A 20,837-nucleotide genomic window follows, 5' to 3' on the forward strand; every position below is an offset into this window, starting at 1 on the left:
TGTGCTTAAATCTCAGTTGTAAAGGATTGTTTTAAGGATCCCATGGGATACCCCTCGCAAACCATTTCACACGCTGCATATGGCGATTCACCTCCGCGAGAAACATGCCTCTATGAACAGTCAACGTAGCTCGGAGGTGCATGACATGCACATGACATTAACCTGACCTGCACTACATGTGGCCTCTACGACAAACGAATATCATTGACACCATTTTTCCGGTGTCGTCGCATCCAAGTTGGTGGGCGTGGCCCTGCGAGTTGTCATCGTATCCAATGGTCTTGGAGTTGGTGGGCGTGGCTCCTTCCTGCGTGCGTCATAGGTGTCTCACTTGTCGGCGGCTTAGTGAATCCACGCCCCTTCCGGCGTGCTTTTCATGGTTGTCTTGCCTTTCCATGGGTGTCTTCCCTTAGTGAATTATATATATAGATTTTGGATTTTGATTGCTGTGGTAATACTATTTCTACATTTAAACCTACTTTTCCCTTCAAAGCAGAGAAACCACTAATGACCCTTTCAGATAACATCATAATCTGCTCTTTTTTCTCACTATCTGTTCCTCAGTAGAACTGTTTTGATGTGAATAGGGACTAGCTGGCAGTTTTATGTAAGATGGCTAGCTATTTCAGGAGCTATACAGAAAAATTTACATCTACAACACTTTTTGTGACTTTTCTTAGTTGTTTGTTTCCATTGTCAAGCAATGCTCTAATATTATGCATTTCTGTTGCGATCATTACATTTAAACAGGTCTCCATGCACATTTTTAATAGAAGTTGTGGGTAGACGTGTACCAATATCAGCTTTTCTTTTGCATTGCTTCTCAGTAAGAATTTTATTCTTTCAATGATTGTTTTTTATCCTTATACTCATCCCATTCCTTTCTTCATGCTACTGGATGCTCCTCCCTTCCAGGGAAATCTCCAATTTCCCTAACTTGACTTCTCTTTTCTTCCCCTAAAGTCTTTTATTTCTTTAGACCTGTGGAACTTCATGTCTGCTTTCATAATTCTGACTGAAACTCAGATCACCTCATCTAATTAGACATTGCCATTTTTTTTTATACTTAATCATATATATATATATATTGTGAACGAGACCCAGACACAGACAGACGGACATCGTTTGTTCCACCACACACACGTTTATTTACACCTATGTACAAATAGTTTTAGTGCACGAACCCAGTGCCTCCAGCACCGATCCCCCAAAGTCCGGCCCTTTCCCAATCTCTTTCAGTCCTCTCTCCAGCTCCGTCCTTCTTCCACCCAACTTCCGCTTCTGACTGCAGGGAGGCGGCTCCTTTTATCACACCCCGGATGTTCTCCAGCTGCTTCCCAGCATTCCTTCGCAGACACGCCCCAGTGTGTCGGAATTGCTGGCTGCGCACCCGGACTCCCTCCAGGTGTCCCCTGTCTTCTTCCCCCAGGCTTCAGGTTTCTTCAGGCACCGGGGCGCCACCTGGCGGTGGCCACGGACCCCTACAGGGTTGGATTTCCAAGCCCCTTACCCGAGGCCACCAACAAAACCAAGGCCCCCCCCCCTCGTGGTCGGAAGGAGGCACCAGCCCTCCTCCAATCTGCTCGGGCGCCCCGGCTGGGCTCCACCCCCAGCTGCCTGTGACAATATATATATCTGTATTTGATACAATCCATGACAAATTAATAGGGTACTGTTTAACTTTAATTGCCTAAATGGATATTTGTTATCCCTCATCACGGATTTCTTTCTCCACAGTCCTTTCATACTTTTTATGTAACTATCCCTTACAATATGCTCCTCAGGTTATGATCTATCATCCTATTCTACAAAAAAAAAAACTTTCTAGATGAACCTGATTTATTTCTCTCATTAGCGTCCTCATTCTTGGATTTTGTCATTGTTTGTTTTATGGGACTGCAACATCCAATGACTCCCCTAATTCATTTGTCAACATCATTCTCATTTCTTCCTTTTAATTCTGGCGCTTTCTGTCTCCTTCAGTTTACTCAGCTGGTTAACTCATCTCAACGTCTCATTTTCATTTTCACATGCAATCTAACTTTCTTGCTTATTTATCATTCCACTGCATATCTCAGACCACCTTTTCATTCCCCTTTTCCTTCCCCAGTTTTCATTGTTACACCTTTGTAATCAATTACTAATTACTATTACTAATCATCCTCTTTAATAAAACCCTTGTGTGCGTCCAGTGTCCGTGTGTCTTCTGGTGAAGTGCGCATGCGCGGGTCCACACAGCACGTGTTCAGTCTCTTCCTGTGCATTCCCTGTGCAGAGAGATACACACACAGACGCACTCACGCACGCGCACACGCACGCACACACACACACACACAGGCGCGCGCGTCACACACGCACACGCGAGACAAACAGGCACGCGCGACAGACAGACAGACAGACACACACAGACGAGACAGACAGACACACACACAGATACAGAGGCGTGAGCTAAGAGACACACACGCGAGAGACACACACAAAGGCGCACAAGAGAGAGACACACACACAGGCACGCGCGTGCATTGTTGCAATGTTACTTTTCTTGGTTGTTTATTAAATTACAGATTTTTCAAATGTTCAATTTTTCCCCTGTGCTTAAAACTCATTAAAAAAAGAGTTTTTAGCGAGCGGGTCATAAGGCTATAGCGCAAATTCTTGCAGTGTTAGTTTTCTCTGTTGTTCAAGGTTTTCTTAGTGTTAGTCAATGTTTTTACATTTAGTTTACTATTGCGCTGTGCTTTCTATGGTATAGTTAACTATATTTGTGCTTAAAAACTTAAAAAAATATATATTTACATACAGTTCATACGGTCTGGAACGGATTATGGTCGTGAACCGAGGTTCCACTGTATTACTGTCAGACAAAATTACAGGCATTTCACGGAAATACAAACCAGTATTACTGAGAGAGAAAATTAAAGGCACACAATACAGTGACACATATTACAGCCACATACAAGGTCCCTTGCCATTTAATATACAGTAGACTGTTCATACAAATGTCTATCCACTACTGTTCTAGCGCCCGTTATTTTAACGGGCTTAATGTCTAGTCTAATAATAATACATTTTATTTATACTGCACTTTATATAAACAATCTCAAAGTGCTACAGAGTAAAATAAAGTGATAAAACAAAAAGACCTAAAAAAATACTTCAATAATAAAATATCTTTCTAAAAATATAAGTTTTTAAATCTCGTTTAAAAACATCAGTTGACTGTGGGGCTCTCAGGTAATCCGGGAGGGTGTCAGTCTCAGCACCACAGAAGAAAAGGCCCTGTCACCCATGCTGCTGAGCTTAGTTCTGGGAACTTGAAGAGAGTTAATGTGTACAGAGCGGAGGGTACGTGAAGAAGTATGATGGGTAAGGAGGGAAACCTTATACTCTATTCTAAGTGAAACAGAGAGCCAATGAAGGGTTTTCAAAATAGGAGTGATGTGGTCATACTTTCACACCCTCATCAGAATTCTGGCAGCACAGTTCTGAATATACTGGAGTCTCTGGATACTCTTACTAGGAATCCCAATATAAAGCGCATTACAATAGTCCAAACTGGAGGAGACAAAGGCATGAACAAGTCTCTCTGCATCCGCCAGGGTAAGTATAGGGCGGAATTTAGCAATGTTCTTGAGATGATAACAAGAAGATTTACAAAGATATTTAATATGGATGTTAAAAGTGAGTTGAGAATTCATTTTAACACCCAAATTAGTGACAGATATAGAAGGAGGAATGTTTTGATCAGAGAACATAATACCAGTAATGATAGAAGAACAAAGATGATGTGGTGTGCCAACTAAGATGGCTTCTGTTTTTGATCTGTTCAACTGAAGAAAGTTAAGCCTCATCCATGTCTACCAATGACAGTTCCAAGAGGAAGCATATAGATGTTGAAGAGAATAGGGCCCAAAACAGAGCCCTGTGGGAAACCACAGGTAACATTGTGGGTATAGGATTTTGCGCTACCCAAGGCAACGTACTCAGTTATACTAGTCAGGCACGATGTAAACCAGTTAAGAACATTTCCAGAAAGTCCAATAGTGTATTGCAGGTGATGAAGGAGAATGTTATGGTCTATCGTGTCAAAAGCAGCTGTCAGATCAAGAAGGATAAGTAGAGAAGGAGGACCAGTATCTGCTGTCATTAGAAGGCCATTAGTAACCCTAACCAGGGCTGTTTCAGTACTATGGCCAGGGCGAAAACCAGACTGAAACTTCTCAAACAAGTTATTCAGTTTGAGATGATCATGAAGTTGAGCTGCAACTATTTTCTCAGGAACTTTAGAAAGAAATGGAAGATTGGAGATGGGCCTATAGTTAGAGAGAACTTCAGGATCAAGGTTGGATTTTTTCAATAGAGGTCTGATGACAGCAGTTTTTAATACAGAAGGAATATGACCAGTCAAAAGAGAATGATTTATAATCCTAGTGATAAGTGGAGAGACAGCAGAGATGTTGACCTTCAGCAGAGCTAAAGGGAAAGGGTCCAGGGAACTAGTAGACGATTTCATTTTCCTGATAACGGCCTCCACTTCTTCCCATGTGGTAACAGAGAAAGAACAAAGGGGCTGGACAATCTCAGACAATGAGTCGACAGTTGGAAACGGCAGGGTGTCCATGGTAGAGAGATGCAAGCGAATGTTATCAACCTTTTGTTTATAAAAATTGATATGCATGGTGCACCTCTCATCATTTATCTCAGAGTAAACAAATGAAGGAGGTTTTAGAAGGGGATTTGTAGTTGAGAAAAGTTTTTTGGGATTCCTGGCACTATTACTAATAATAGTGGAATAGAACCTGAACCGTGCAACCTTCAAAGCTTCTGCACACGCCCTCTTATAAGTCTGTTTGTGAACAGTCAACCCAGAAGCCTTGAGCCGTCGCTCAAGGACACGCCCAGCTGCCTTCATTTTTCGCAGCTCATAGGTATACCAGGGAGCTGAGCACGAAAATGAGACAGACCTAGATGTTAAGGGGGCATGAAGGTCCAGGAGATTGCTTAAGGACTGGTTGTAGAAATCCACAAGGTCATCAACAGTGCAGGAGCTGGTAAAATCAGAGGAGAGACATTTAAGGTCCAAGGTCAAGGCATCCACATTTATGTTATTCAGATTTCTGAAATGAATCTGTTGTTTTGGTTTGGTACAAGAAGGGAAAAAAGGCAGCTCCATTGACACTACTTTATGATCAGAAATACCAAGATCATATACTTGTAGATTACTAATTGAGACAACATTTGAAATGACCAAATCAAGTGTATGACCCCTAGAATGTGTAGGGACATTAACATATTGTTTTAAATTAAAAGATTCTAACAGCTCAAGGAAATCAGCAGTGAGATAACCTGTGGGATTGTCAATTTAAATATTTATATCTCCAAGGATTATGATGTTAGCAGAAGTAGCACAAAGTGTTGTGAAAAGATCAGTCATTTCCGGGATGAAGGCAGAATTGGGTTTTGGAGGTCGATAAATAAGGAGAACAGTCATGGGAGTAGAGGGCTTACATTTAAATGCAAGGCACTTGCAGGAACATATTGCGAGTAGCAAGATAGGGGACAACCCCAGATCCTGACGGTGGATGATAGCTAAGCCACCACCGTGCCCACCGTGCCTCCAAGTAGCTGTAGCCAGAAGGACAGGCTTCATTTAGAGCAGAGTAAACCTCTGACTGGTGCCATGTTTCTGTTAGACACATGAAGTCAAGTCCTTTCTCCCTAATATTTTATTGAATCAATGTGGATTTATTACCAATGGACTGAGAATTAAACAATTCAGATTTGACCAATAACTGTGGAGTAAATCTCTGTACAGGTCATAAGACATTAAAATCCACTCCACACAGCTTAAAATTCGCTCCATAACACAATTCCAACCGAGGATGTAGAGATATCGCAGCGTTTTTTACAATGGCTCTGGTATTTCCAATGCTAGGAGTGCAGAGATCTCACAATACTTCCAATGTTAATAGCAGTTGGAGCAACGGTGCTCTGATGATGCGTCAAACGTGCGACGAGTGACCAGAAAGATGGAATGCCGTTAGCAGAGCACATTTGCAAATCTATCTTTGTAATCTATTAATCTATTACTGTAATAGTATAAGTATGATGTTAATAACTTCCCTTTGGACACAGTCAGGGACCGTGATCTAAGACTGGGCAATTCTTTCAATCAACACATTTCTTCAAGAATCTAGTCTTGTTGTTTGTGTCTTCATAACATTCACAGGTTTCAACCCTTCCTCATAAACTATGCCACTCATCTCCATGTTCAGACTACTGTTTTCATTCAGCTGTCCTACTGCTGCTATTGCCTGTCAGGAATCCTAGTATCTGCTGTCAGGCATCTCCAGATTCCCCCATAATGCAGCCGCTTGACTGGTGTTCTCCACTTGTCGTTTAACCTGTACTACTCTGCTTCACGCTCTCCACAATTCAAAACTCTTGCCTTGACCTACACATTCCTACATGTTTCTAATCCTTCTACTCCTGTGTTTAGACTCTACATATGACTTTTAAGTTGCAGTCAGGCTGAAGCTGAACAAAGACTTTGTTTATGATGTTGTGATCAATGTTACTTTAAATATCAATAACTTCTGTTTTAATTCTTCTTCTTTCTTGTTTGAAAAGATAAGATCTAAACATGTCACCACATGTTGGACTTGAAATCAACTTCTTCTTCTTTTGACTGCTCCCATTAGGGGTTGCCACAGTGGATCATCTTTTTATATATCTTTTTGACTTGTACTTGAAATCAACTGAGAGATAAAAAAGTCAGTTGCTATTGTAAGGAAGAGACACAACAACGTTAAAGGTTTGGAGAGAACCACCTTAGGTGAATCCTGTATATTCAATGCCAGAACCAAAACAAAGTGCAGAAATGTCCTTTCAGACAATAGTACTAGACAGAGCTGAACTAGGGTGGTTGAACTCTTGAATATGCAGGTATTTGAAAGGAAGGGGAGGGTCCTGGAGGGTGGACTTCAGAAGTGATGTCTACAGTAGTTAGGCTACCGTTCTGCAGGGGGAGAAAGAGAGATGGCATTAAATCACAGCACCAACCCTTGGTTCAGTGAGTTATTACCATCACCTGAGCTCTTAAGCTGTTCCCAGGCACACATGCATGACACTATGAACATCATTTTGGTTTTTGTGTTTGTATTTCCGATAGAGGCTTCCCAGACCTTCAAGTCAGTGTTCATCCATCTGCTGATCTTTTTCCACTAAATTTTGTCTATCTGCCTTGCCAGACACTACATGGTGCTGTAATTCTAGGTCAAGGGTTTGCTTGAGAGCAACACCTTTTGGTCACACACTCTAATTGAACATCAACATCATTTAAAACATTCTTGGATAGTGCATCTTATTATCAAATTTTTTCTGTTATGTTGCTTCTTTTTTTTGTCATGCTGTTATTTTTGTGTATTTTCCTAATGGACACATCCATCTTGTTGCTATCAACAAACTCGGGTTGCTGGTCATGAAATGGAATATCTGTGCTGTGGCATCATTAATGTCAGTCTTCTGATTGACGGTAGCACAGTATAGTACCTCATGTCTAAGTGTTGGATTGTTTGGCTGATCATTCATCATTTATGTAATAGTAATATAATAGTAATAAGGTGCAAGAAAGTCAGTTAGTAGCTTTGGCTTGTTTATTTCTGACAATATCCTTCTTTTCTTGTTTTGGTTTTGATGCTCCATTGTTTTGAGTTGCTGGTTAACAAATTTTGGCTTTATCATAAATCATAATTTTGCCTGTGCACTTTAAGTCATATATCTTCTGCTCCATTCTTTAAACATCTTCAGATGTGTCTTTTTCCACAAAGGGCACAACTGCATTCTTTAATACTGCTTTGAATTTTGTTTTGATATTACTTATAAACTTTGTATATTCTTTTTTTTTTTTATATTCTGATCAGTCGGTGGCACGGTGGCGCAGTGGGTAGCGCTGCTGCTTCACAGTAAGGAGACCTGGGTTCACTTCCTGGGTCCTCCCTGCATGGAGTTTGCATGTTCTCCCCGTGTCTGCGTGGGTTTCCTCCGGGTGCTCCGGTTTCCTCCCATAGTCCAAAGACATGCAGGTTAGGTGCATTGGCGATCCTAAATTGTACCTAGTGTACAAGTCACAACTACAGGGTCATGGGGGTCTGCTGGAGCCAATCCCAGCCAACACAGGGCGCAAGGAAGGAAATAAACCCCAGGCAGCGCGCCAGCCCACCGCAGGGCACACACACACACACATAGCACACACTAGGGCCAATTTAGGAAACCCACGTGAACACGGGGAGAACATGCAAACTCCATGCAGGGAGGAAACGGGAAGCGAACCCAAGTCACCTACTGCGAGGCAGCAGCGCCACCACTGCGTCACCGTGCCGCCTCAGGCTTTATAATACCAGTTATTTTCCGTTACCAAGTTTAACTCATGTAATGCATTCATCCCACTTCGTGTCGTTGAGTGAGTGACGACGTCACTTCCGTGTAGGAAACGATCAGCGGTAAAAGCTGAAGGAATAACAAAGTAGTTGTCTGCAGTTTCTGTGCATCTTGATTGTAGAGGGAAGCGAATGCAGTAACTATGTGAGTTAACTTAAAGACATTAAAAAAACTTGAGGACATCACAGCACTCAGCAGTACAAAGCATGCCAGTTATGTTAGTCTTGATCTAGAAACGTCAACGTAACGGACAACAGAGTAACGCATCGGCATGTTGTTTTTTAGTTTGTAACATGCATACGGTTAAACTACTGTACTTCATCCCCCAAAGAAAAGCTGGCAACCCCATGGCATGCCGTTTACCTTGACCAGGAGAAGTCATAATTTCAGATGTTTATCGCACATTCATTGTTGACCAGGCAGTCTGTATGTGAAAGCATACCAAAACGTTTTCTACGTATGAATAATGTGTACGGTTTACGTGGGCCCAGCTATAGACAGGAGCCTCGTATCAACCAAACCACACACCAAATTATGTTGGCTTGGATGCTGCTCCCCTGGATAAGCAGGTTAAAAGAGTAATGATTGGAGGAATTCAATCTATTTGGAAAGTTTTCTCACTGAATTTTTGGGCAGCATTTTTCTTGAAGTCTGTCAACCCTTTTTATTTTTGATTTTAGTCAAAGTTAAATTTACATACATTATTACATAATTATATTTTGACGTTTCAAAAGTAAGATTGGCAGTATCAGTAATTAGATTAAGAGGTATCTTTTATTGTATTTTGAATAGGGAGGGTTGCATATTTTTTAATATTTCAACATATTAAATATTTAAGTAATTTTGAGTAGTAAAAATATAATTTTATATATATTCAGTGTGATATGCAATTAAATATCTCAAGTTTGAATTTTCACTAATCCAAGTGTAATTTTTTAAAATGAGAATTGTTTTAAAGCATTCAATTTTAAAATTGTGTGCTATCAAACCGGATCTGCCATCCTCATAATGTCCATGAGGTCCCTTACATACGTGACCCAATTTTAATTTTTGCTTCTTATTTCGTTATAAGGAGTTGTGATGCTCCCTCTTGGCCTTTTCAGCATTTGGCTTGCAAACATTCTCAACTGGCAGTTGATTTAATTTTTTACAAGTATAGCACCTTTTAAATTGAGCAAGCCATTTCAAGTACATTATTGGTAGGTAAAATATTCAGGTTAGTTTAGAGTTGCTTTATTTTATGTAAAGAATGGTTAAAGTGGAAAACAAATTTATGGTACATGACAAATCTTTTGTTTTTTTATAAATTCATGGAAAGTTGTATTCAATTTATGTACATAACATATAAAAAATATTACATGCAAAAGATGTACAAATAATTACAAAGGCCTCTGCAGATGACACCTCTTTTTAAACAGTCATCTTCATCATCAGATAACTGCCATGCTTTTCTAGGTGCTTTGCCAATGCGTCTTCCTCCTCAATGGAAGGAAGCTTATTTTCCTTTTTTTTCTCTCTGGCTTCCCGCTAGGACCGCCAAAAATGTTGCCAATCCCTTTCTGCCAACTAGGTGTGGGTCATATTTTTTGATAGGAGTGTCTGAACCCACAGAACTGTTGGCGGAGCTAGAAGCACCCCATAATTTTTTCTGTTACTTGCAGGATTCCTGTCTGCTTTAGTATGGACCATTTTCCATACCTTTTGGGTCTACAGGGAAAGTAAAGGAAAAGTGTGACTCAGTACTGAGCAGATCTTAATTAGTGTGGAGGCAATCAGTAGACAAAATTACTTGAACAGTGAACATATGAGGATCTTTATATGGTACAGAAGAGCGGTAAACTTATGAATAAATCAGAGAACAATTCCTTAACCGGAGTTAATATACATCTGCGAGCATATGAGACAGACCAACAGGTATTTATGGCATAGTCTAAGAATGCCATATGAACATACGGTGCCCTGGATTTAGCTAAAAATGAGGCATGGTGGTGCATGTTATGTGTAAAAAATCTGGCCTCTGTCTACTAAGGCTTTGTATAAGTAGTTAATCTAATAGAGTCTTTTTAAGAAAGCTTGAGACACAAAGATTGTCAGAGTGGCAGAGCCACAAGTTCAGAAGCAGCTCACCACTACAGTTGAATTGAGAGGGTTGCTCATAAGAGCTACAGTACTATTAAGAAGAGGAAGCAGCAAACAGATTTAGCCAATAAAAGTATCTTGGATGGGATCATTTAGGATACATAATTATATCCTTTTTTGTATCACACTGCAAGCATATTTATGTTGGACTCCATCTTTTATCTTTTTATCGGTGTCAAAAATGGTCCTGCATTCTTTTCCAATGACTAGATAATTCAGAAAAGCTGGCCGTTCTGCCTGGCATTTGCTTGGCATTTGGAGGCCAGTGTATTGTTTTACTTTACTAGAAGCACCTTAGTGTCTGTTTTGAGGGATTCTCACTTAAAAGCAAAGGCATCAGTTTGTGATACTAAAGAACCACATCATTGCAAGCATGTTGACTTGTATTCTGTGTTTTTTTGATCTAGTTTGAAATGGACCCCATTCATCTGGCCAATCAGTTGCGAAAAGAAGGAAACCAAGAATTTAAAGCAAAACAGTATATTTCTGCAATCAAAAAGTACAATGCTGCCTTAGCCATCTACTATGAACTGTGTGATCTTTACAGGTGAGGTCTATGCAGCTGTTGCTCATTCTCAGGGTTCAATTCTTCCGACTTAACTGTGACATGCTGAGCACCCTTTATAAAGGGATTGATATCAAAGGGTATAATCAAATTTTTTTAAGGGAAAGGCTATTTGGTAGGCATAATTTGCATATTATACCAGAATCACAATATTAGCAGTATGGGAAATTATAGAAAAAGTGGACACATATTAGAGGAAGTAAAATTTAAAGTACATATGTGAATTATGTGGTCACATGTCTTCTACTTTACACAGAATAAATATTAGAACATAGCAATGATATTCATTTATCTCACTATTATGTAAAAAAAATCCTGGGACAAGATATGACTATTTTAGAGAGATACTTTCAAGTCCCATGAAATTAGACTTTGTGCCAAGAGATTTAACCACATCCCGGGCCCGAAATAAAAGACAAAGTATAGATGACATAGTAGAACGTCATAAAGAGATTCAAAAATGTTGGAGCACAACACATGCAGCGCAGGTTAGAAATAATGAAAGTAAAGATAGTAATGATAGTAAAGATCGCATTAGCACAAACAAATGGAAATGATTACTCTGTGAAATAACTGAACAGCGAAAAGAGATCGAATATAGTGTTCAGATTTAAACTTTGTCGGAGACTTATAGATCATCTAATTCATGTTGCCATCAGGGAAAAGTAGCTTTTCTTCCCAATGAAGAGGCGTATCCGCGAGAATGTAAAGATTTGTTGTTTGGTGAAAGTGAAATCCACATACGCGATCGGCAGAGACGCGAAGTGGCTGGCGTGGAGCACAGGCCTGGGAGTTGGCAAGCGAAGCTAGCAGTTATTTAAATTAGTTTAAAATAGTTATTTAAAAATAAATTAGTATAAATGCAGGAATGGTCTCATTAGTGAGAGAAATCATTTTCAATTTAATGGTATAGTAGAGGGTATTTAAATACTGTACATCATTTAATCTTTTTTATGAGAAAGCACAAATCAACTTTTATAATGTACCCCTTGTCTCTGTTTCCATTTTAAAAGTAAGCTGAATTACATTAATTTAATTAAGGGAAAGTAATTCAATTGATGAGTTAAACACCTTTGCATTAGTTGCAAAAAGAAACAGAGACATTGATGCACATATTTCATGGTCAAGTGTAACCCTAATGTAATCCTCCGTATATACTATCATTACAGCAGGTTCATACCGTTAAATAAATTTAAAATTTTAGATTTAAGTAACTATATTGATGGCTGGAACTGAACTTGATAAAAGAAATAGCAGAATTTGTTTCCAAAACCCAATGCAACAGAGTCTCTGAGTGCTGCTCTTTACTGGCAGAAAATATGGCAGTAGCTGCAGGTTGTTTTCTAGTTTTATTTAATTCTAGATTTGCATATTATTTAAAGAATCACATCTGTTTAATCTTTCTTATCTACTTCATTACATGGAGACTGAGCTGAAGATGTGAAACACACCACAAGGATTAAACCCATCCTGCGACTTGAGACCATCTCATATGACAATATTAGAAGATGTTTGTCTCCATAAACTTTATAAACAAATCTAATACTCAAGATACTCAGACTAGATTTCATAATCCCCTAATAGCTGGAATCTTACATACTATGACTGTATAAAACCAAATTAAAGGCTAATTTTTACTTCTACCTGCTGTTCCATTGCAAAAAGCCTGAATTAAAGGGAGATTTAAGCTAAGGAAATGTACACATCATATTTTCATTGCCTCACTGCATGAGGAAGAATGGACATATGGTTTCTTTAGACGGCCAGCATATGTTTTTGAGTTTGAAGTGCCATCTTGTGTAACTAATTAGTGCTAGTGACCTCCAGTAATATGTCTTGGCTGCTGAAGTCCAGTTTGCTGCTTTTCTTTTTAGTATTGTTATTTTGTGTTATTGTTGTTACAGGAATCCAAAGGATGTTGCCATATTGTTCTGCAACAAAGCTCTTTGTCTGTTTAAGCTTCAGAAATGGTCTGATGCTTATTCATCAGCAGATCAGGCACTAAGGTTTGATCCCACGTTCATTAAGGTAAAGCAACTGATTGCTTGCCATTAAATATGGCTACCAGATTATCCAATTTTTGTGCAGGGCATCTCATTTTTGATGTTCTTTTTTTTCAGGCTTACTACTGGGCAGGTTGTTCTTTGATTGAAATGATGGCAGTCGACCAAGCACTGTTGGTGTTCTTGTCAGGCGTGAAGTTAGCCTCAAGTAATGCCTCTCAGGATCTAATTGCAGAACTTGTGGTTAGCATCATGACAATAATTAACAAGCACCCTGGTAGGTATAGAGTCATGGCTACTGCATGACTTACATGTAACTGACTTATTCTTTTTGTTATGTATCTTTGAGAGCCAGGTGTTTTAAATACTGTTGCTTTAAAGTAAAATTGTTCTTGAATTATAAAGTCCTATGGAGTTTACCACTTACTGCAAAGAAGACCTGGGGCCTCATGTATAAATGGTGCGTATGCACAAAAATGTTGCGTAAGCCCGTTTCTACGCTCACATCACAATGTATAAAACCTAAACTATGCCATGCACATTTTCATGCCAGCTAAATGCTTGGCATATGGAAGTTCTCCGCTTAGTTTTGCAAACTGGCGGCATCCAGTGTCAAAGCAGTGCTTTTGTTCCAATGTGGTTTCCCTTTCTGTTTTAGATCCACATCCCTGATGCAGCTTTATCAAATACACTGAAATTAACCGTATATTGTTTATTAGTTTAAGGCATCTGATTGTAATTAACCTGTAATAATATAATGGTCCACGGAATGGCCAAACTATTCCAAATACCATAACTGTTTTAGCATTGTTACTCTCACTGCACCTTCTTCTTCTTCTTTCAGCTCCTCCTGTTAGGGGTTGCCACAGCATATTGTCTTTTTTCATATTACTCTCACTGCACCACTCGGAGTATTTATATCACTGTATCTGAGTGTGGAATCACAGTTCTACAGCAGCTGATCGGAAAGAGAATTATCGGTATACAGCATCTAGCACACACTGCCTCAGTCATGCTGCCTATTTGAACTGCTTTCATATGGCAAACGCTTCAAAGCCTTTCCTGTACTGACCTTGCGGTTCAGAAACAGTTTCATCACAAGAATTGTAAACGCAATCAATCAGCCCATCAAGTGCTCCTTGTAGAACTGTTTGTACTTATAAGTACAATTACCTCACTGTAAACTTGCGATACAGTTATAATATTGCACAACCTGTGCCACTTTATAAAACGCGAATTTACATATGATGACGATATCATTTTTAAGATGAAATGCAGCAAAATATGTTTATTATATTATACAGATAAAACTCCAAGGTTGCGCACGGCAAAGCAAGCATCTTGCGTGAGGCAGGAGCAATCTCTGGATGGGGCGCCAGTTTGTCACTATCACTGTGCCACCGTGTTCCCAGGTTTAATACTGTACATGCTTCAAATATACACCTCAGTATTTAAATTATTCAGAGAACTGTAATATCACGAATGTAATGGATTCTGTGCCCTGTCAGAGTAAAAGAAAGCCCGTTTAAGAAGCACGTAGTGATTCACGCAGATAGAGCACATAGAAGAACAAATACAAAACAAAGCATTTAGCGTGCTACTTTAGTTACGATGGGATTTGAGAAACTAGTAAATTAAACGATTTTAAGAAGAAGTTTATGATGTTCTACTTTAATGATAAAATAAACTACGTGATTAAAGTGGAAAGTTCGAGATTAAAGTTCCTTGCTTTTTTTCCCCCCTGTGTACTTATTTTTTTTTCTTTTCTCTGTACCCTAATAAGCTTTCATATGACACTCAGACGGTGGGCTACGACTCGCCTTTTCACTGCGACTTTGATATCTGACAACTTCTTTTTTATTTCGGGCACTGTGCGACTTTGTGAACTTGAGCTTTCGAGTTTCTCTGACACTCTATTTCACTCGATAAACTTCCTTTTGTTATTTATAACGCTGTTTAAACCAAAAAATATTTTTTTTTTCCTTGCCTCCGCTTGGTATTCGCTGAAATTCTTCTATTTTCCCCTGTGCTTTTGCCGTTGCCATTTCACAGAATGCTGAGCTTAAGAGCTATTTATATTGATTTGCATATTCAAAGAGGCATAATTCTGGTAGGAGTTGGGGAGTGGCGGCAAGCGTGTGCATGTGTGTTACTTTTCACGCTGACCGGGATTTATGAAGGGAAGATCATGAAAGTTGGCGTATACACAGATTTATGTATCTGGATTATTTTGTGTGTACGCACATTTCCAATTTTGTCTGTTCGCCATGTTTAAGTGTGAATTCTACGCACGGCATTATGCATGAGGCCCCTGGTCATCGGGGTTCACAGTGTATGACAAATATTGAAAAACTTCATGTCACCAATAAGAAAGAATTCCAATTTACTCCCAAAACACATAGTTGGTATTACTACGAAACTGGAGTTAAAAAATAAAATGAAAGTCACAAAGCCATAAAAGCATAAGGGTTTTAATAGTACTTAATTAAAATGGAGTCAAATCGTGATTATATTATTATCCATTGACATTATCTAGGCCATAAGAAATAGGTACCAGCTAAGGGCATGGAGTGGGAAATTGCATCTTTACTTTAGTATATTTGGGGTGGTAGGGGTGTCCTTCCTCCTCCCCTACCTCAAATATTAAGAAGAAGAAGAAAGAAAAATATGTCTCTATATGTATAATTAGCACTGAGCCAGCTTACCAGTATTTAGGTGTTTGCCAGAGATTTTAGGACAGGTATAGAGTACCTCACCATCCAAAAAGGAAAATGTCCTCAGATGCTCATCTTTGCTGCCAAGAATGACTTTGTAGCTTATTTTTTATCACTTTTTGAATTATAATGGTTTCAATCTTAGTAGTACTTAGCGACATGAAACTAGTCATGCCAATTAAGGTATTTTTGTACTTTTAATACCTCTGAAGTAAGTAGCTAATTCTTTACATTGAGCTGGGTGGCTATACTTTCATAGGTTCCTTCACCTGTTCTTCACATCTTCTACTTTTTACACTTACAGTCTTTGGTACTGATGTGTATTTTGATGAAATTTTTAAGAAGAGATTCAGCACTGATGTCTGGAGAATGGTGTTTGAAAAATTGGCCTACAAGGATTTGTGGAGGGTAAGAGTCATTTTTGTATTGCTCTGCAGAATATCACAATTCAATAGTGACTTTGTTGAAGAGCCTGTTTCTGGAAGGTAGATGCTGACATCCACACCTCCTTTACATCCATTTTTCAAGATACCCACTTTATCTTTGTCTTTACGGGCCCTTAGTACACTGTTTGTCACTAGCACTTGTAATTTGCCCACTAGTGGTGCAGAATGACTGCTCCAAAAATGAGGAAAGAAGACAGGAGTATGTCACATTGACATGGCCAGTCCCCCTGCTCCCTCCCAGTTCCTACTAGTCATTTACCTTATCTTTGCTTTTCACAGATCCTGCACTATCTGATTGTTTATAGAAAGAAGCAATTGCCAGTAGAGCTCAGCACGTCTCATGTTTCTCTAAAGCGACTATTTGAGGTAAGATTCTCAAGGTACATATTCACCTTAGTATGAAAGTATTTATCAAAATCAGAAGGTCAGACATAGGAAGTGTTATTGGATAAACCCCAGTTTCACAAAGATATAATTTCCCTTAAAATTTGCAGCCAAGAATAGAAAAGCAGGCCATAAAGTGAAATTTGCAGAAGTGTTGTACAGACTGAAAAGAGCAGGACAACATCACTTCAGTTGAGGCAGCTGTTTATGAAGAATGCCTATCATGGATTCCTCTGATTTGCATTATAATGTTTTCTTTAGAGCACCATGGGGACTCTCCAGATATTTTTCTTTTTGCAGGATAATGTCAGCAGGTACAGTTCTCAAATTGACTGGATATCATCATTAAGTAAGTGGCTCATAAAGCATGGAACCAGAGTTGACACCATTGGATCCTTCCCCCTTCATGCTCTTATGACATTGTCCACCAAAACCAGTGAGTAGCTTGACTAGTTTGCTGGCAAAAGTTTGCCCAAATGGTACCTTCAGCTCCATCCTGGACTTTGTAGAGTGAGCTTTTCTTTGTGTACATTATCATGTTTGCTGTTTGTCTCTGCCTTCTCAGATCTGCATACAAAGGAAAATGACTTGATTATGTGGTTGCTCTCCAATGATACATCTTTGAGGGAGAGAATCAATGAAAGGAATGAAGATGGATATACATTACTTCACATTGTGGCAAAAGCCTACACCAGTAATAAGGGCTATTCACGCAAGCGTGAGTATAATTAACACTATCACTAAGTGCCGAACTAGTTATATAATGCAACTTCTGAGCAAATCACAAATAAGATGTATCACATGTACTTTGCTTGGAAAGAAATAAAGTTAATATGGACCACATTGAAAAGCAAAATGTGTCAGACACCCTGAGCTGTAAATTACTCCAGCCAGTCGTGTATGATTTTGCTTTCTGCTGTATAGTCCTGTGCTGTTTGCTTTGCAGCAGGGTCATAACTTTAATCTATGGACTCTGATTTCTTATAGTATCATAGATATTTTGCACTACAAATATAATTACCTTTTGCTTCTTTCCGGAATCTTTTCAAGGCTTGTTTTTAAACCAAGCTCATCTTTGTGCTGTAATTATAATAATGGAGATAGACTCATGGAGTAGTTTCTACATTTTCTGTAGCACTGCCCATGAAGGCTTTTCTGAGTCATCTAAGCCTTCACTATGTTTTGTACTTGTTTTCTCTCTGCAGAACAGACTGCCCATGTAGCAATGCTGCTTGCATTGGGGATTGATCCAAGCATCACAGATGGTCAGAATAGACTTGCAGTTGATTATCTAAAGAAAAATAAAAATTTTCAAGCAGCAGAGGAAATAAGGAGAATAGCTCCTATACCTACTAATCAAGATTCAGCTGGTAGGTCTCTCCAGTTGCATCAAACACTTTGTGTTATGGAATTTTATTGTTGGTTGAGCCAGGTATTTCCACTACTGGCCTAAATATGTAATCTGTTATCCAGGGTCAGTAGATTTTCAAATAGTGGATGCCATATGTTGTATATGTCTATAAAGAAGTTTGATTGTTTTTCTGCAGTGGCCTGTGGTGCTTATGAAGACTCACCTAACACTACAGAGAATTTAACATTCGAAGAGGTGGTGTCCAACTTTGTTCAGTTCTGCTCTCAAAGCAACAGGAGATACCTCCCAAATCTGTTTGAGCAACCTGAAGTGCTAACACTTCTTCAGCACCTGTCCATATGCTCAGGTACGTGAACATAGCACAGAATAGCTTCTCTACATAAGAGATACTCATCTTGTACAATATTTATTTTCAACTTTAACTTTCACTGTTGTGGTTTGAACATAGTGATAGACTATTTTTCAACGAATAGCCCAGACATGTTTGCTGCAATAAACCAAATAATACAATTTATTTATAACATAAGGATAATAAAAGATGGATACAGGTAGTCCCCAGGTTACGGACATCCGACCTACGACTTACGAACGAGGCTGCAGCTGTGACACATGAGCCTCAGTAACTGCTGCTCCATCATCTTCGGACACTGCAAGCGGTGGCGGGACGGAGGATGGAGGGGGAAATTTTGTTGCTCGTGTAGTGTCCCATGGGGGGGCTGCCAGTGGCAAGCGGTTTCACTGCCCACCCATCACACACGGCTGCCCCGTTTGTTCTCGGCGGGCGGCTGGTAATGCTGCAAGCAGTGACCCGGTTGTGGCTGAATGGAGGCCATTGAGGTTGAATGGGGCGGCATGTGTGCTTCGGATGGCTGCCTGTTGAATTGGGGTGGTGGTGGGCGATTCGCTACCAGCCTTTGGCCGCACTGTGTTTGTTCTCGGTAGGCAGACGCTGCAGGCAGCATACTGTAGTGGAGGTGACTGTGAGGTGAGCTGGTGATGAAGCTCCCCTCGCCGCCCCATTCATTCTCAATAGCAAGCCTGCTTGTACTGTTACATACATAGCAGGAAGTTGTCTCTTGTCAGTACATCAGACGGGTGCCTTCCTGCTGTGATAGCGTGTACAGTGCTGTGCAGAAGAGCTCATCTTAACCTCTTGTCTTCACCCTTCAAGAATGTCTCTGAAACAAAATCTGATGCAAGTGCTGGTGATACAGTAAAGAAGAGAAAAACCATCACCATTGAAATTAAAGTAGAAATAATAAAAAGGTCAGAGAGAGGTGAAACTCCATCATTCATTGGCAGAGCACTTGGTTACAGTCGGTCAACAATAGCATTTATTAAAATTATGTACCTGTTCCGACTTACATACAAATTCAATTTAAGTACAAACCTACAGTCCCTATCTTGTACGTAACCTGGGGACTGCCTGTATATGTATGGATATATCTATGAACTGTAACCACAAGGGGTACCAGAGAGCCCTAAACCACAGACACAGATAGATAGATAGCAATACAGCATGCAATATATGAATAAAGTAAAAGACTTTTATTCCTTCCAAAGCTCCTTTCCACAGACCTCTTTCCAACAATCTGCCACAAATACAATTACAATCACAATAAATGAATGAATTGATGAATGGATGAGTCAGAGTCAGGAGGCAGTGGACATCTTTTAAAGCCAGAACTGGGAATGATTCCAGTATCATGCTGTATCTTCCGGGAAACACTTCTGGGCCATAAAGAAAGCAGGGAGGTCCTCCCTCGACATCGCTCTCTAATGATACCCAGAGACCCCAATAGGGCTGCACTTCCAAACTCCCCAGTATCCCAGTGAGTATCCTGACTGGATTCCCATGTGAGGACCACTGCCACCTATGGTAATGGGGATTGAACTGGTCCTGAACCCAGTTATCTATGGTCCTTCCATTAATTTACACTGGCTGGGCATAAAGTTATTTATTTGTTCTTCTGTCCTATCCGTCTGTGTCATTGCATTGGCATCCTGTCCGGGTAATGGCTTCTTCTGTTTTTCAGCCGGGATGCTAATTCTCCTCCTACAGTACTGAAATATATAGTATATATAATGCAAAGTTAACTGACTCAGTCACTCACTCATCAACAAAAGCACCATTTGCCATTAGTTACAAAGGTAAAATTTGGCAGAATGGTATAAGCAGGGACATTTTTATATATCAGTATTTAGGGGTGAAAACCCTCCCCACAATAGCATAACTAAATACCCCAAAAGTCTCAGCAGTGCTTTGACTGATTTGATTGAACTTTGGTAATGTTATACCAAAAAACCAAATTAGATGACACATTATTTTTTATTAGTTGATATTTGTCAATAATAACCCTGTAGTGAGTGGTCTATTTTAAGGTACCTCGTCTTTTTTCTGCTCAGCAAAGAGAAACTACCAGTTAAACACTGCCAGCACAAAAGTACTACTTGCCAATGCATGAATGGACTAGTGAATAAGCAAACAAGAGAAAACAGGATAATATGTAGCATGATCTCTGAAGTGGGAGAAGGAAGGTTCACTAAAGCCGAAGTATAATGCATCTCAAGACCAGCTGCCAAACAGAAATAGAGAAATACAGGAGGTGTTGGATTCCTCTCACCCAACACAATAAACCTTGACCGATGTGAGGGACTGTAAATAGTACTGGTCAACCAATTATGCACACACTTACCACCAATGGGGACCCATTACCTACCCTTTCTATTTATTATTCCCTAAACTATAAGTTCTTACCCAACTCCCATAGGACT

General features: G+C 39.7%; 1 protein-coding gene across 2 annotated transcripts in view; it reads left to right on the top strand.

The window, feature by feature from the left end:
• Window positions 1–20,837, top strand: part of LOC120515738 (TPR and ankyrin repeat-containing protein 1-like) — a 220,052-nt gene that overhangs the window by 8,229 nt on the left and 190,986 nt on the right. Inside the window, exons 2-10 of one of the 2 annotated variants that reach the window (XM_039737015.1) lie at window positions 10,986–11,125; window positions 13,048–13,171; window positions 13,264–13,423; window positions 16,165–16,268; window positions 16,586–16,672; window positions 16,952–17,126; window positions 17,256–17,408; window positions 17,896–18,060; window positions 18,238–18,408. In XM_039737015.1, the coding sequence (XP_039592949.1) occupies window positions 10,992–11,125; window positions 13,048–13,171; window positions 13,264–13,423; window positions 16,165–16,268; window positions 16,586–16,672; window positions 16,952–17,126; window positions 17,256–17,408; window positions 17,896–18,060; window positions 18,238–18,408 (1,273 nt within the window). In that variant the 5' untranslated portion in view covers window positions 10,986–10,991. The remainder of the gene's footprint in view (window positions 1–10,985; window positions 11,126–13,047; window positions 13,172–13,263; window positions 13,424–16,164; window positions 16,269–16,585; window positions 16,673–16,951; window positions 17,127–17,255; window positions 17,409–17,895; window positions 18,061–18,237; window positions 18,409–20,837) is intronic. The other variant, XM_039737016.1, reaches the window with a different exon arrangement.

Source organism: Polypterus senegalus, chromosome 15 (assembly GCF_016835505.1).
Source record: "Polypterus senegalus isolate Bchr_013 chromosome 15, ASM1683550v1, whole genome shotgun sequence".
Lineage (NCBI taxonomy): Eukaryota > Metazoa > Chordata > Cladistia > Polypteriformes > Polypteridae > Polypterus > Polypterus senegalus.